This window comes from Alosa pseudoharengus, unplaced genomic scaffold, assembly GCF_046254945.1.
Source record: "Alosa pseudoharengus isolate Yale_2024_CS ecotype anadromous, Long Island Sound unplaced genomic scaffold, YU_APseudo_1.1 YU_APseudo_1.1_scf_11, whole genome shotgun sequence".
In the NCBI taxonomy this organism is placed as follows: domain Eukaryota; kingdom Metazoa; phylum Chordata; class Actinopteri; order Clupeiformes; family Clupeidae; genus Alosa; species Alosa pseudoharengus.
The window spans coordinates 2,250,934-2,265,380 of record NW_027468576.1 but is presented as its reverse complement, the minus strand read 5'-3'; the positions used below and the strand labels follow the sequence as shown (position 1 = coordinate 2,265,380).

General features: G+C 43.8%; 1 protein-coding gene across 1 annotated transcript in view; it reads right to left on the bottom strand.

Moving 5' to 3' along the window:
• Nucleotides 1-503: 503 nt before the first annotated feature.
• Nucleotides 504-14,447, bottom strand: part of ogal (O-GlcNAcase like) — a 133,027-nt gene continuing 119,083 nt past the window's right edge. Inside the window, exons 12-17 of the mRNA XM_076277748.1 lie at nt 13,773-13,858; nt 13,600-13,692; nt 13,016-13,104; nt 2,993-3,113; nt 1,226-1,349; nt 504-1,062 (exon numbers count right to left, since the gene is read on the bottom strand). Of these exons, the coding sequence (XP_076133863.1) occupies nt 920-1,062; nt 1,226-1,349; nt 2,993-3,113; nt 13,016-13,104; nt 13,600-13,692; nt 13,773-13,858 (656 nt within the window). The 3' untranslated portion in view covers nt 504-919. The remainder of the gene's footprint in view (nt 1,063-1,225; nt 1,350-2,992; nt 3,114-13,015; nt 13,105-13,599; nt 13,693-13,772; nt 13,859-14,447) is intronic.

The following is a 14,447-nucleotide window of genomic DNA, read 5'->3' as shown; positions in this document are numbered from 1 at the left end:
TAAGTGTGCCTCGATCTCAACTTGCCCTGCGCCTCGGTCCAGCTCTCCATACTGCAACCCTGACAGCCAGACCCCCCTGCTTAGACAGGCACCTTAGACATAATTTCAACAGCTATTCCATCTCATCCCTGAATGACACACAAGCTCTCCACATACCCACACCAAGTGCAATTAAAGATGCTTGGGAGGAGGAACTATGATTTGAAATTTCTGATGGATTTTGGGAAAATGGCTAAGAGGAATTTAGTGGATTAGGATTTCTTGTGTTGTCTTTTCTTTCTTTCTCTTTGGTCTCCTTATGGGTGCCTTTTTTTCTCTGATCCACTTGTTCATTGTTGTTATACTGTATTTTTTGTACCTCCTTTGTAATGATTCTCCAATAAAAAACCTTGACAAAAAATGAAGACATTAAAAAATAATTTTTCACAGATGTTTTCTCTTTTTAATGTGTGTTTAATGATTTACAGCACAACACTTTTTTTGTTTTTCAAGGGGCACAAATACAGTCTAAATTCTGCCCCCATAGTATACCCTTGTAGCCCCCTGGCAGCACTAGCCACTAGCAGGATAACTCGATCCATGTAGCACCGATTTTTTTCTTTTCTTTTTCCTACCAACAGTACTCGATGACCTCAAACAACAGGGCTCTATGTAAAAAAAACCGGCTGGAGTTCCCATTCAAAGCAATGAATAAGCAATCAATAATAGTACAGCTTAATTTTATATTCATACAAGATACTTTGTGTAGTTGTAGTAATGTATGGTACATGTATCATAAGCAATGTGTAGTACCTGGGATTTGCATTATAAATCATTATTGGACTTACCGGTCATATTGATTTTTTAATCAGCAAAATGATTTTTGATCATCTGAATTCTTACTTCTAGCACCCCACCCCACAACATTTTGTTCTGCTGTTCACATTTGTTCTGCTGTTCTCATGATTATTAGATCATCTGGAAGGCCTTCCATTGTCATCTTTCTGAAAGAGCCCATTTGGGTTAGGACATCCAACATCCTCTTCTCTCTTTCTCTTAGTTCGCAGAAAAACGCTTTACAACCTACACAATTTTGTGACATAGATGAAGGTAGGGAATGGAAAAATTGTGAAATGGTGAACATTTACAGGACCAACAAGAAAATAACCTGGCAATACTATCTTGATGTCAAAATGATTGATTATATTATTTTTTATGTGTATTTTACTATCTTAATGCTGCTCACCTGTTGTTCTTAATGCTGAAAGCAGACATTCTATCAAGCGTTTTGCAACACTGAGGTCAGACACTTTTGGGAGTATTTGCATTGTAATCACAGATGGATTATCACACAGGAGAGACTCAGGATACTGCACATATAGAGAAGAAAGGACAACAAGACAGGAGCATGTGTAAAGAATACAACTTAGCTAAGCTAATGATATGGTGAAAATTGTTTTTTAACACACTGCAAACGGAAAGTTTTAAGTCCCTTTCAAGTTTTCCACATTTTGTTTCAGAATCATCTTAAAATGGATTCCCTCATCAATCTACACACAGTGATCCAATATTCCACAAAAAACAGGTGTTTGGAGAGTTTTGTAAATTTATAAAAAAAATAAAATGTGAAATATCTATTTACATAAGTATTCAGACCCTTTGTTATGACGCTTGCAATTGAGTTCTGGTGCATCCTACTTCTATCAATGGTTGTTGAGATTTTTCTACAACTTGATTGGAGTCCACCTATGCCTAAATTAATTCATTGGACATTATTAGAAGAGGCACACATCTATCTATATAAGGTCTCACAGTTGATGGTGTATGTCAGAGTGAAAACCAAGCCACGAGGTCGAGAGAATTTTGCGTAGACCTGTGAGACGGTTGTGTGAAGACAGATCTGGGAATGGATACAAGAAAATTTCTGCAGCATTGAAATTGCCCAAGAGTGCGGTAGCCTCCATCATTCTCAAATTGAAAAGATTTGGAACAAGCAACAGTCTATCTATATATCTTGCCTCCCAGCCAAACTGAGTAATCAGGGACAAAGGGCCTTGGTCAGACAAGTAATCAAGGACCCAATGGTCACTATGAATGAGATCCATTGTTCCTTTGTGGACATGGGGGAACCATTACAGAAAGGACAACTATCAGTGCAGCACTCCATCAGGCCTTTATGGTAGATTGTCCAGGCCGTAGCCATTTTTTTGTTTTCCAAAAAGCACCTGAACGACTCTCAGACCATGAGAAGTAAAATCCTCTGGTCTGATGAAACAAAGATTGAACTATTTGGTCACAATTCCCAATGGTGTGTGGAAGAAACCAGGCACTGAGCTGCACTGATACACTGCGTGAAAAGTAGTATATCCGGGAGTATCAGGACAAAGTAAACGGCCGTCTATCCAGATGTATTCCGATTCCCGCAAAACTTTGTCACACAGACTTGCAAACATCCGTGATTGTCCAATACAGTAGTCAAACCTAGCACTGGGTATATATATTGCAACACCTGTATACACCCGTTTTTAGGAACAATAATGTCCAATGAGTAATTTAGGCACAGGTGGACTCCAATCAAGTTGTAGAAGCATCTCAATGACCATTGATAGAAGTAGGATGCATCAGAGTTCAATTGCAAGCGTCATAACAAAGGGTCTGAATACTTATGTAAATGGGATATTTCTTTTTTATTTCTTTTATTTTTAATACATTTATGAAATACTGCTGTATACCGAATCCATTATTTAAGATTTGGCGGAATCCGAAACTGAATACCAAATAACAGTAATTTCTGTGATGCATGCACACCTATTGGCAAATTGATGATGTTTGAAGACAAAGGTATGTCTCACCAAATGTTGATTTGATTTTGATTGTTGGGCATTTTATATCTTGTGTGTGTAATCAATGTTCTAGGCTCTGTACAAGATCATCTTTGAAACACACTGATGTGTGTTTCTTCCAATATTACAAAATAGCAGCTAGACTTTTCATGACATAATGTTTGTCCCACCTGGCCCTTGAAAGCAGTAGATTTGTCATCGCTGAGTCCCAAGGCATATCCACAAACTCCACTTTCATCCTCCATCAGGAAGGCACAGTTGGGTGAGGGACAGAGTTGACCACATGCAAGTCTATACAGCACAGTACAATCAAGATATTCATATTTAATTGCAAGTCTCAAGGTGGGCATGAAAAATAATCTGATGCAGTTTATATTAATATGGACCTGGGGCCTATTGCACAAAACTAGGATAAGGGATTAAGCCGGGATATCTTGGTTATCCTGGCTCAATTTATCCGTGATCCAGTTGCACAAAAGCGGGATAGGGGGCAGCAGGATATGTTATGGTATAAGTTACCATGGCGATTTATTCTTTGGAGCTAGCCTGCTCCAGACCAGGCTAAATTCCAGGATCTATTTAATCTCATCCCTTATCTCAGTCAGCAGTCGCCACAAACGGAAACCAATAATTATTCCACTGCCCACTACACATTGTTATCACATATACCTAGACCCATTGTCATTATTTAAACGTTTGTGATCATTAATTGACTTTTACATACTCGCCATTCCCGACCTGTCATGCGACAATGTGACATCACGGGAGTGCCTAACCATTTCGCACGTGGTGGTGGCGGAACTAGTTGCAATATTCTCCTAAACAGAGGTGTTGCTGTTTGTTGCTGTTGTGAAAAGGCTATCGCTACCTACTTCACACCGTAGAAGAAGCAATGAAGCCGCTAGTTGCCATGGTGAGTTGCAAGTCCAGTTGCAAGAACCTTGTTAATTTTGACAGCCAGAAAAGTTTAACCAAAGAACCTTAGCGATTAAAGTGTAACAGACTTTATTTTCGCAGAGAGAATGCATCATACTACAAATACATTCATTAAAAAAAACCTTACACCTGCCATTTGTCCCTTGATTTTCTTTTATGACTGTTGCGCTCGGAAGAAGTTTTTTTTCTTCCGGATCTTTTTATTTATTTATTTATTTTGTTTTTTTTCTTCAGTAGTTTTGTGTCATTCCCAAAACACTGACAGACCAGGCTGCACGAAACTTGGTAGGCATGTAGCCTCTCAAGGATGACACAGAACCATTACTTTTCGTTTTGATCCGTTGCCCACCTGCCGCACCGGACCCCCCCAAAAGGAGGGTAAGGCGGACACAGTTTTCTGTGAATATCTCGAGAACCGTAGGGCCTAAGGTGACCAAATTATTTTTGTACAGTGCAACCGGAATGTTTTCAGACCTTTTCAAGTTTTCCACATTTTGTTATTTTTTAAACTCATCTTAAAAAATGGATTAAAGTCTACACTAGAGTGTGGCTACCCGACCCGAGCCCAGGGTCGGGTTCGGTTCAGGTTTGGACACATGGGGGCGATATGCATTGGAAGCTTTACATTTAAAATTCCTTATTATGTTGGGTAACCAACAGGTCTGCTTTACATGATGCAAACGTTTGTTTTTTGAGATTAAAGTAAAATGTAAAAATGTAACCGGCAGAGTGATAACGGTCTGTGTGAAGTTTGTCCCTCCGCAGCTACGGTAGCCCCCTGACGTCATGGTGCCCAGCTAGCTGCTGAGTGGCTAACAATTCATTGGCGGCTAGGCCAGTTTCTATAAAATAGTTTTAGCGTCAGGCTAAGAGAGATTCTCTGACATCCAGATAAAACTACAGCCTTGTTACGGTTTGGATACGCGTTCCCCTGTGCAACCAAGGTATGTGAAAATGTTTATATAAGGTAGCAAGCCAAGTATTTAGTTATGTTTATCTAACACTGGGCTATTGGGAAATAGGTGTCGGACTGATTGCCAGACGCTTCCGGGTAGTCGTGCTGTGTACTACCGAAGGTCTTGGGCAAGGCACCCGCCGGGTAGCTGTACAGCGTTAAGACGCGGCATCCACAAGGTAAAGGTTTATTGTGTTACCAGGAGAACCGGTGTGTTAGGACCAATAGCCTGGAACACAACGCAATGCAAAATGAGTGTGTTTCCCTGATGTAATGCATGTTCTTGTTAATTGTCAAACCTTAATAATGGAAACGTATCAAATGAATATGTTGTGTGTAACAACTGTGATGTAGGATTGTGAAGACTGACGCAAGGGCTGCTTTTCTACTGTCATTTCGTGTGGTTTCCGAGTCACCTTGAGGTAAAAGAAAAAAAAGGAATGTTTGGTATGAAATGTTTGTTATACTATGTGACGTGATGTTATCTGTGCCTATGTCTATCAAGCACTAATGTTAATGCTTTTGTGTCTGCAGGCAGATTGCTCCTGCTGCTTTGCCTTGCCTAAATTAAGTGTACAGTTGCCTTTCCTTATATTTTCTTTTCTTTCTTTTGTTTGGTTATTTTGCCGTGACCTCCGTCTAGTGCCCCCCCCCTCCGACTGATGTATTGGCTGTTCCAGTAGTGTGCATTGTCCTGTTAAGATTTTGCCCAGCTGTATACTGTATTTAACTGGTTAGTAATAACAACCTCCTCATCCTTGTCCCCCTTTTCAGAGTACTAGAGCAGCTGCTCATAAGAGGTTCCTGGATCCGCCTTTGCGCACTGCACCGCGTATTGTAGTGGTAACCTGCACCTCACAATATTGATTGAATCACTTGCTTGTAGTGGTTGTGCCTATGTGTGTGTGTGCGTGTGTGTATGCATTTGACTGTAGGCACCAGAGTCCAGAGCACGGTTGGTGAACTTCACGCTTATCCCGGACAGGTAACCTACCTTGACAGCGAATCAGTATTGTCCTGTACATTGTTAATGATATTGTCCCTGGTAGCAGCCAATACCAGTCTTGGTCTCCCCCTTTAGGCCCGTCCTTACCGTTCGCACCTATTGTGCCTCTGTCATAACGGTGTGGCTCTTTTAATTACAGTATTGCCTAATAAAGTACTGTTATTTTTTATACTGAAAGCACGTCTCTGTCTAGTTCATCTTTGGTGTATTCCTATGAACCTGCTTGCCTGAGATCAGGTATTCAGCAGTTAATGTGTAAATTATATCTTGGTGTGAGAGGCACCAGGTGGCGTAGTCAAGAACCTTTAAGTCTAGATCTGGTCAAAGTTTCACAAGGTCACAAAGTGGCGTAGTCGGCAGGATTATTACACACAGAGACGTGTCTTTTATTCTTTGGGCTATTTGTTTTTTTTCTGTTCATGTACACTTTTTGATTTAAAAGGCATAGTAATAGTTTAAAGGCAAAGCAGCAGTGGGCACGGCGTGGGACCTAAAGGAGCAGTTGGAAGGCCACTGACTACCCCACCGCCTCTCCAGTAACGTGGGCATTGTTCTGTTGCAGCAATGGAGGAAGTGGAACAGCTGAGAGAACAGATTCGTCAGCTGCAGGCAGACAACGACCACCTGCAGCAGCAACGGCAACCACAGCCGCCTCAGCCAGACTATTCTGCTAACCCTACTAACCCTGTTTCTCATGAACGACTGGTTTATCTTCCTAGGGAACGGAAGTGTCCTGTATTTCGGGGTAGGGTGGGTATTGGCATTGTTGAGTGGGTGGAAGAGGTGGAAGTTTGTGCACGTACTAGACATTTGGGCGCACTTGACACTGCTTACTTTATGTTTGATCATCTGGATGGGGAGGCTAAAGATGAGATCCGTTATAGGCCAAGAGCTGATCGGGAAAACCCAGAAAAGATTGCAGATATTCTCAAAGAACTTTATGGGTGCTCCCAGTCTTATGTTGCCTTGCAAGAACGTTTCTTTTCTAGAAAACAATTGGACGGTGAATCTTTACAAGAATATTCGCATGCTCTTTTTTCTCTGATGGATAAAGTTAAACAGGTTTCCCCTGACTCAGTGCCCCAGTCTGACATGCTGCTCCGTGACCAGTTTACAGAGCATGTCATTGACTCTGACCTCCGCAGGGAATTGAAGAGACTTGTCCGTCAGACCCCAGGGATGTCCATGCTGGAAGTGCATGCTGCCGCCATCCGGTGGGAGTGTGAGGGCAGGCCCAGTGACTTCAATAGAGGTAGGAGCCATTCAGTTCCCTCTCTTTGCGCTATGCATTACTCCAAAACTCAGCCAGGCAGAGCCTCACCACCTGTCAGTATGGCAAGTTCAGAAATGGCCGAGCTGCGGTCCATGTTGCTGAAGCAACAAGAACAGATCAACCACTTAACTAATGCCTTAACTTCTTTACAAGGAGCAGCCCGCCCAGCCTACTCCAGTCGCCCCTCTCCAGTTAGTCGCCCGTCAACGGTCATTTGTAAGCGTTGCCTAAAGCCTGGTCATTATGCACGAGAGTGCGATAATGAGAGAGTGGTGGCTCCTAGTCACATTCCCCAGGCCCAAGCTCAGGCTAATGTTGTCTCAGTTTCTCAGCCGGAAAACTAGCTCCCTTCAGTGTGCAGAGCCACACGCTGAGAGGGGACTTTAGCGGCTCTCAGAATGAGGACACTCTTAGCCACCCTGTAACCTCCCTTGTCGCTCAGTGCCCGAAGTTAGCTGTGAGAGTAGGGGAGTAGTTGTCAATTGTCTTTTAGACACAGGATCTATGGTATCTACCCTGGTGGAGAGTTTCTTTGCGCAACACTTCAAGGATAAACTTCAACAGTGTAATTGGTTGCAGCTTCGGGCCGCAAATGGTCTAGACATACCCTATACTGGGTATGCTGAGCTGACGGTTGAAGTGCTGGGGAAGGTAATCCCCCAACGAGGTTGGCTAGTGGTTAAAGATCCCCCAGGTCAGCTCGCCCCTCCACTTGTACCAGGTGTGCTTGGAATGAATGTTATTCGCGAATGCTATGCTGAACTATTTGGCCAACATGGTTCGTCTTTGTTCGATCTCCCACCGGTAGTTCATGCCTCACTCCCATGGCGGCACGCCTTGCAGCATTGTCATCGGGTCCAGCTCAGCTCTCCTCCATCTGAAACGGGTGTAGCTAAAATTAGAGGTAGAAGACCCATTCATATACCTGGAGGCACGGTAAAATTGGTGGCAGCCACCTGCTCTCCTCACTTTTGTGATGCTCCTGCTGTCCTGTTGGAACCGGCTAGCGGCTCCTTACCTAGTGGTCTCCTGGTTTCGCCTGCGCTAGTTCGCGTAGAACAAGGAACAGCTTTCATCCCTGTAGTCAACGTGGGGTTTACACGTGCAATACCCCCGCCATTCGCTAGGGTTGCTTGTTCACGCCACTGTTGAGGGCCTCCCTGTGGGGATTTCTGAAGACCCACCAGAAATAGAGGCTGTTGTGGCTAGCATGCAGGCTTCTGATGGGGAAGCCAGGCCTAAGTCAGTGAGGGAGCAGATTCAGTCCCTTGATTTGTCAGCGCTATTGGGGGTTGAGCAAGAACAGGTAAGGGCATTCCTGTTAAAACACGAGTCGGTGTTCTCTGCTTTTGAGGGTGACCTGGGCTGTACTAATCTGATCTCCCATGATATTCCTCTGCTGGACGACAAACCAGTCAGGCAACGGTACAGGCGTCTCCCCCCTTCTGATTATGATGCGGTTAAGGCCCACCTGCGACAGTTACTAGACAGCCAGGTCATACGAGAAAGTAGTAGCCCCTATGCCTCTCCCATTGTGATCGTGCGGAAGAAATGTGGCGGCCTGCGTATGTGTGTTGATTACAGGCAGCTCAACAGCAGGACCAGGAAAGATGCCTTCCCTCTCCCCCGCATCGAGGAGTCCTTGGATGCACTATCAGGGGCTCAGTGGTTCTCCACGCTGGACCTGGCTAGCGGGTATAACCAGGTACCTGTAACCGAACAAGACCGTTCAAAGACGGCCTTCTGCACGCCTTTTGGGTTATTTGAATTTAACCGCATGGCCTTTGGACTTTGTAACGCTCCAGGCACTTTCCAACGGCTAATGGAGAGAATGTTTGGAGCACAACATTGTCAGTCCCTGTTACTGTATCTGGACGATATAATTGTTTTTTCTTCCAGTGTCGAAGAACATATACATCGTCTGGATCTAGTGTTGAGCCGTCTACAGAAGGAGGGACTAAAAGCCAAGCTGGAGAAATGCTGCTTTTTCCAGAAGGAAGTCCAGTATTTGGGCCACCTTGTATCCCGCAAAGGGGTATCCACTGACCCAGCCAAGGTGTCTGCAGTGGCTAAGTGGCCCCGTCCCACCACCGTGTCCGACCTGAGGTCTTTCCTTGGTTTCGCAGGATATTACAGGCGATTTGTTGAGGGCTTTTCCAAGCTGGCAGCGCCTTTAAACCGGCTGGTGGCAGAGCTGGCCGGCACCAAGACCCGGAAGGGCCAAGGGCCACGGCTTGATGGGGCGTGGACCGATGCCTCTGAGACCAGCTTCCAGGCATTGAAGCAGAGGTTAGTGAGTGCCCCCACTTTGGCGTTCGCTGATTTTAACCTACCATTTATCCTGGAGGTGGATGCCAGCCACATCGGTCTCGGAGCAGTGCTATCGCAGGAGCAGCGAGGAAAGATCCGGCCAATCGCTTACGCTAGTCGTAGTCTCAGTCCAGCGGAAAGGAACTACAGTTCGATGAAGCTGGAGTTCCTTGGAATGAAGTGGGCCATGACCGACAAGTTTCGGGAATATCTGTGGGGCCAACAATGCACCGTTTGGACGGACAATAATCCCCTAAGCCATCTGGGGACATAAACAAATGGTTATGCACATTTTGCACATATGCACATAAGCACAGTCTTGGGTGACGTTAAAAAAAGTTGTTAGCCTATCAGGAGATTTTAAGATTATTTGCGTTGCATAGGCTACTGTGGTAAAGACATAGGCTACCGGTAGGCTATAAGGTCGTCTTGTTCAACTGGATGAGGATTTCCTCGAGTTGCCCCAATTAACGTCGATATGGATCAGTGACAGAGGCACTGTAGTTTCATTGTTGCAGTTCATTTCAAGACTTTTCGTCAATGGTAAGACAAGAATTCTATTTCAATATGCTATGCTTGCTTGGGCCTCTTGTGTTAGGGACTGTACGATATTTAGCGGGGGAGGAGGGCCGGTCGCCAGACCATCGGGTTAAAAATGTTCTGCCTGGCCCTCCCCCCTGGTCAAATTTTTTTTCCAGGGGCCTCCCCCCGGCTCAAAAAAATTCTCCTAGGCCCTCCCCCCTACGTGAATCAAATAAAACTGGTCGAAAAATTACGTTTACAAGGTTAAAACGGCCAGAATAGGCTATGTCATAAGCACACATACACACACGGGGCTACAACCATGTTGCGCGGGTTTGGTCACAAGCGGCCCGCGGTCGCCCGATATTTTAATCAACCCGACCGCAACTCGGACCGCGAATATTAATTAGGACAAAATTATACCCGACCCGCGATCCGACCTGCTTATTTACAAAATGTGTGCTTTTGGTTATAGCCTGCATGCAGTAGTCCATTTCTGTAAAACAAACTAATTTATTTGCAAAACTTTATGCAGTAGAACTACACGCAGGCATGCAGGACATAATGTTTGCGCAGGAGAGAGAATGAGAATAAGAGCGCAAGCACGCACGCAACCACCAAGGATTAGAACACTAGGATAAGATTTGGCCATGGACATACTTCTTTCGAAAATAGAAATGGGGAGGCAAGGCAAGAGAGATACATTGCTGGTCAAAACGTTAGCGTAAGAACTGGTTTAAAAATGCTGAATGAAGCACAAAGCTTTAGCCTACTAAAGCACATCCACTGTTTAAAGTCACAAACACAACGAACTAAGGTAACTTTTATGCATGCGCGAACCTATACATACGTAGATATGGCTGTGTAGTCTGTGCCATAAGATTTATTCCTGCAGGCTGCCCGTTTCGGCTGTCATACTTTTAAATGGCTTCGCAACGTAGGCCTACATAGACCATAACTTGTACTGTCATGTTCTTTAAGAACTTTTCCCAATATTTCCCATAGCCTATATCGCTTTTCCTGAAGGGGTGTCTTTATTATTTTAACTCGTGGATATTACATAGCACCAGTGTTCGAATTACCATATAGGGCCCGGTAGTGCCCAGCCCCCTTAGTTCTGGCCAGGGCACTATAGTTCTGCTCGAAATCACTGTCAGAGGGGGCCCACTCATTCATTGTCAAGTTGCCAACCCGTAACTATGATAATCTACATTTTCCCCGTTGGTTGCAATGTGTATCCCCCCCCCCCCCCCCCACCCCCAGACTGCAGGGGCACTGCTGCGCATAATATCCCCCTGTCCTGTCCGATCTCACCCTCCTCTGAATCGAGTTGTTATTAATTTTGCTAGAGCATTGTTAGCGATTGAGCAATTAGCAGCAATTAGCAGCAGTGGAAAAAGTTAAAAGGAATGTATAATTTAATTAGAATTAGATATTAGATATTAACTAACCTGGAGATTTGGAGCTGTCAAAGGATATTTTGCAATTATTTCACTGGTCCGGCTCACTTGAGATCAGATGGGCTGTATGTGGCCCCTAAACCAAAAAGAGTTTGACACCCCTGGGCTAAAAAGATAGGCTATCCAGAAACGCGAACGTTTAATCACTAGCATGAATAACTGAGGCATCATCTGCGTCGGGCTCGGGTCGGGTTCGGACATAAAAATGAAAATGCCTGTCGGTTTCGGGTCGGGTTCGGACGCAACTCTGTCAGACGCGGTCCGGGTTCGGATAGAAATTTGCGGCCCGTTCCGCAGTCTAGTGTGTGTGTGTGTGTGTGTGTGTGTGTGTGTGGGGGGGGGGTAATGGAGTGTGTGTGGGGGAAGGATGATGAAATGGTGTGTGTATGGGGGTTAGGTGGCTGGGGATACTTATGTGTGTGTGTGTGTGTGTGTGTGTGTGTGGGGGGGGGTAATTAGATGTGTGGGGGAGGAGGGGTGTACCTGTGTGGGTTGGGGGGGAGGTGAATTAAGTGAGCCATCCTTCACAACAGTGGCACGAGCCTGGATGATGGAGAGACTAAGTGGTCCAGACCATGGGTTGTTTGTCAACCTCTCTATTGCCACCAGTCTACGCCAAAAAACACCAGAACAAATATGTTACTATTTAATTATTATTATTATTATTAAGTAGAAATAGCTAACAGCTACACCCTACTATAATAGGCCAGGTGATTTAGACCATGAGCAATGCCTGTGTTTGCAGTGAATCTGAGGAAGACCAACAAGGTTGAAACGTAAGTCTTGCCAAACCATGAGAAAATAAAATCAGAAAAGAAAATACCAAGGAGTGTGCAGACTTTTTCTTCCCTTTGTCCTCCCAGCTGAGCTGAGAGTCAACTGTGGAGGGGCAGTGTTCTTTCTGGTGATGAGATCCCCTTTTTCTTTTTTGTGTGCAGTGTCCATTTTCCCACTGATGTGAGCATTTCTGCTGTGTGTGTGTACAGTATGTGTGGGGGGGATTAATCACATTTGATTGGATGACCCTCTGGATGCTCATTGCCTGGACCCAATGGCCTCCCTCTGAGCCTCAGCTCTACAGGTTGTGTATTGTGTGTGTGTGCATGTATATGTATGGTGTTAATGTGCCTGTATTTTTATATTATATTAATAAAAACCTGAATGGAACCATGTCTCCTGCTGTTTAAGTAAATGAACCTCAGTGCCTTATTGGTTAAAGTCACTGATCAGAGGACTATTTCTTTGGGTGAAATTCCCATCGTGGTATAGTCGACAAACTAATTTCCTGCCATGCTACATATGGAACCATATAGTGATGAAAAGAACCATGTAAACACCTTTATATTTTATAAAGTGATATGTTTTTAAGAGCAATTACTTTTGTTATCATCTTCAAATTACTTTATGCTAAAGTGAACATGCTGTTCCCATGTAAACCCTGCCAAAATGTAGGAAAAACCTTCACAGCATTACGTCTTCAAAAATACCAAGAGACTGCTATTAACATATATATGTGCATCAACTGCGCTGTTGTTGGTGTTTACAAGGTTTTTTAATGTTTCTTGGTAGTTTGCTAGTTTCAGAGCAAAACTCTAGTAGTAGCTGTAGTTGCTATCATGGGCATCAGGTATTCATTCAAATGTGCCTTGACACTACTGACTATTCATATTACTCAACGCCCTCATCGCTGGGAACTGCTGGTCAGGCAGCACAATTAAAGGATCATCTCACCTGTCACTCAGTAACATGGCCCCCTTGATAGCTGGAAATCCATGAGTTTCCTCACACATCACTTCTTGAAAGATCTGCTGTACGGCTGACTGTACAAGGATGTTCATAGTGGAATGGCACAGTGATGAAAGCATATTAAAATTAGGCCAATGTGCAAGAATTTTCAGGGACACAGCAGTAAAAAAAACACAACTAATTTTGGAATCATTAATTTTTGATTCAAACATGTAGTAGAAAGTGTATTCTCCTTTCCGTCCGTGTTATGCCTAATAATGCCTCTTAGGTGTTCTAAAATCACTGGAATCTCCAGCCTTGCGGGGGCGACAAAATGTTTTCAGTGTTTCATCAAGCAACGGAGCAGAATGGAACAGAAGTAGGTTTCTGAAAATAAACCTTATTATATGTACTAACTGGCAGAAATATCATACTTTTATATTTTGTCTAAGACCAAAATATTTCTAACATCTGCTCCTAATAGTTTTTTTCTGTCTTACAGTGTATCAGAGTACAGGCTCTGATCCTTTTGATGGTACACAGTTCACAAACTTAGTCACTCCAATTAGGCCTATGAAGATTCTACAAACCTGATCACTTTGAGTATAAGGCCGAATGATATAGGCTGTGGGCCTGGAGTACTGGTAAAAGACATCCTTATACCCATGATTGGGCAGCATCCTCTGTAGACATAAAAAAACATAAATATTTTGTATTGTACTTATTTCTCATTTTGAGTTTTGATAAATAGTATGAGTGTTACCTGAAACTCTCCTGATAGCCCTCCTCTGAAGCCCCAGGGCTCAGGATCATCATTCTTTTGCTGAGCTGAGAGTGTTGTCTGTCCACCTGTTGTATTATGAAATACAGTTATCATACTGCATATGTGACCCTGCAAGACGAAATCAGTCGCTTTGGTAAAATTTATTTTTAAATTGTGCTCACATGAACGACCATAATCTAAGCTTTCCAATGATATGTATATCGATGGTACTGCAACAAGTATCGCTAAGATAACCACATCCAAAGTTGGCATGGTTCTCCTGTCACGATACGCCAGAAGAGGAGAAAATCACCTTTTTAACTAAATTGTCACGTGCGATAGTGTGAGGACACAGTTATTATTAGCCTTACGGTAGCGTGACTTTGAAGCGGATGACTGACTGTGCAGTTTCATCAACCATGCAGTGAGTGTCTTTTTCTGCCCCCTAGTTAATACCTGGGACAATAGACTGCCTGGGACGGTCATAAGATGTCACTATAGAATATAATTAATGTATTTCGGGGGAAGTAAGGGGAGAGGAAGTTCTGTGTACACAGATTGTGTATACTTTTAAAATGTGCTACGTCAATAGAAAACTTCTCCTGGTCCCTAAAATGACAGCAGGATATTTCTAAAAGTTTGTGCTTTTGACCGTTCGTGCCCTGAAAGGCAAGT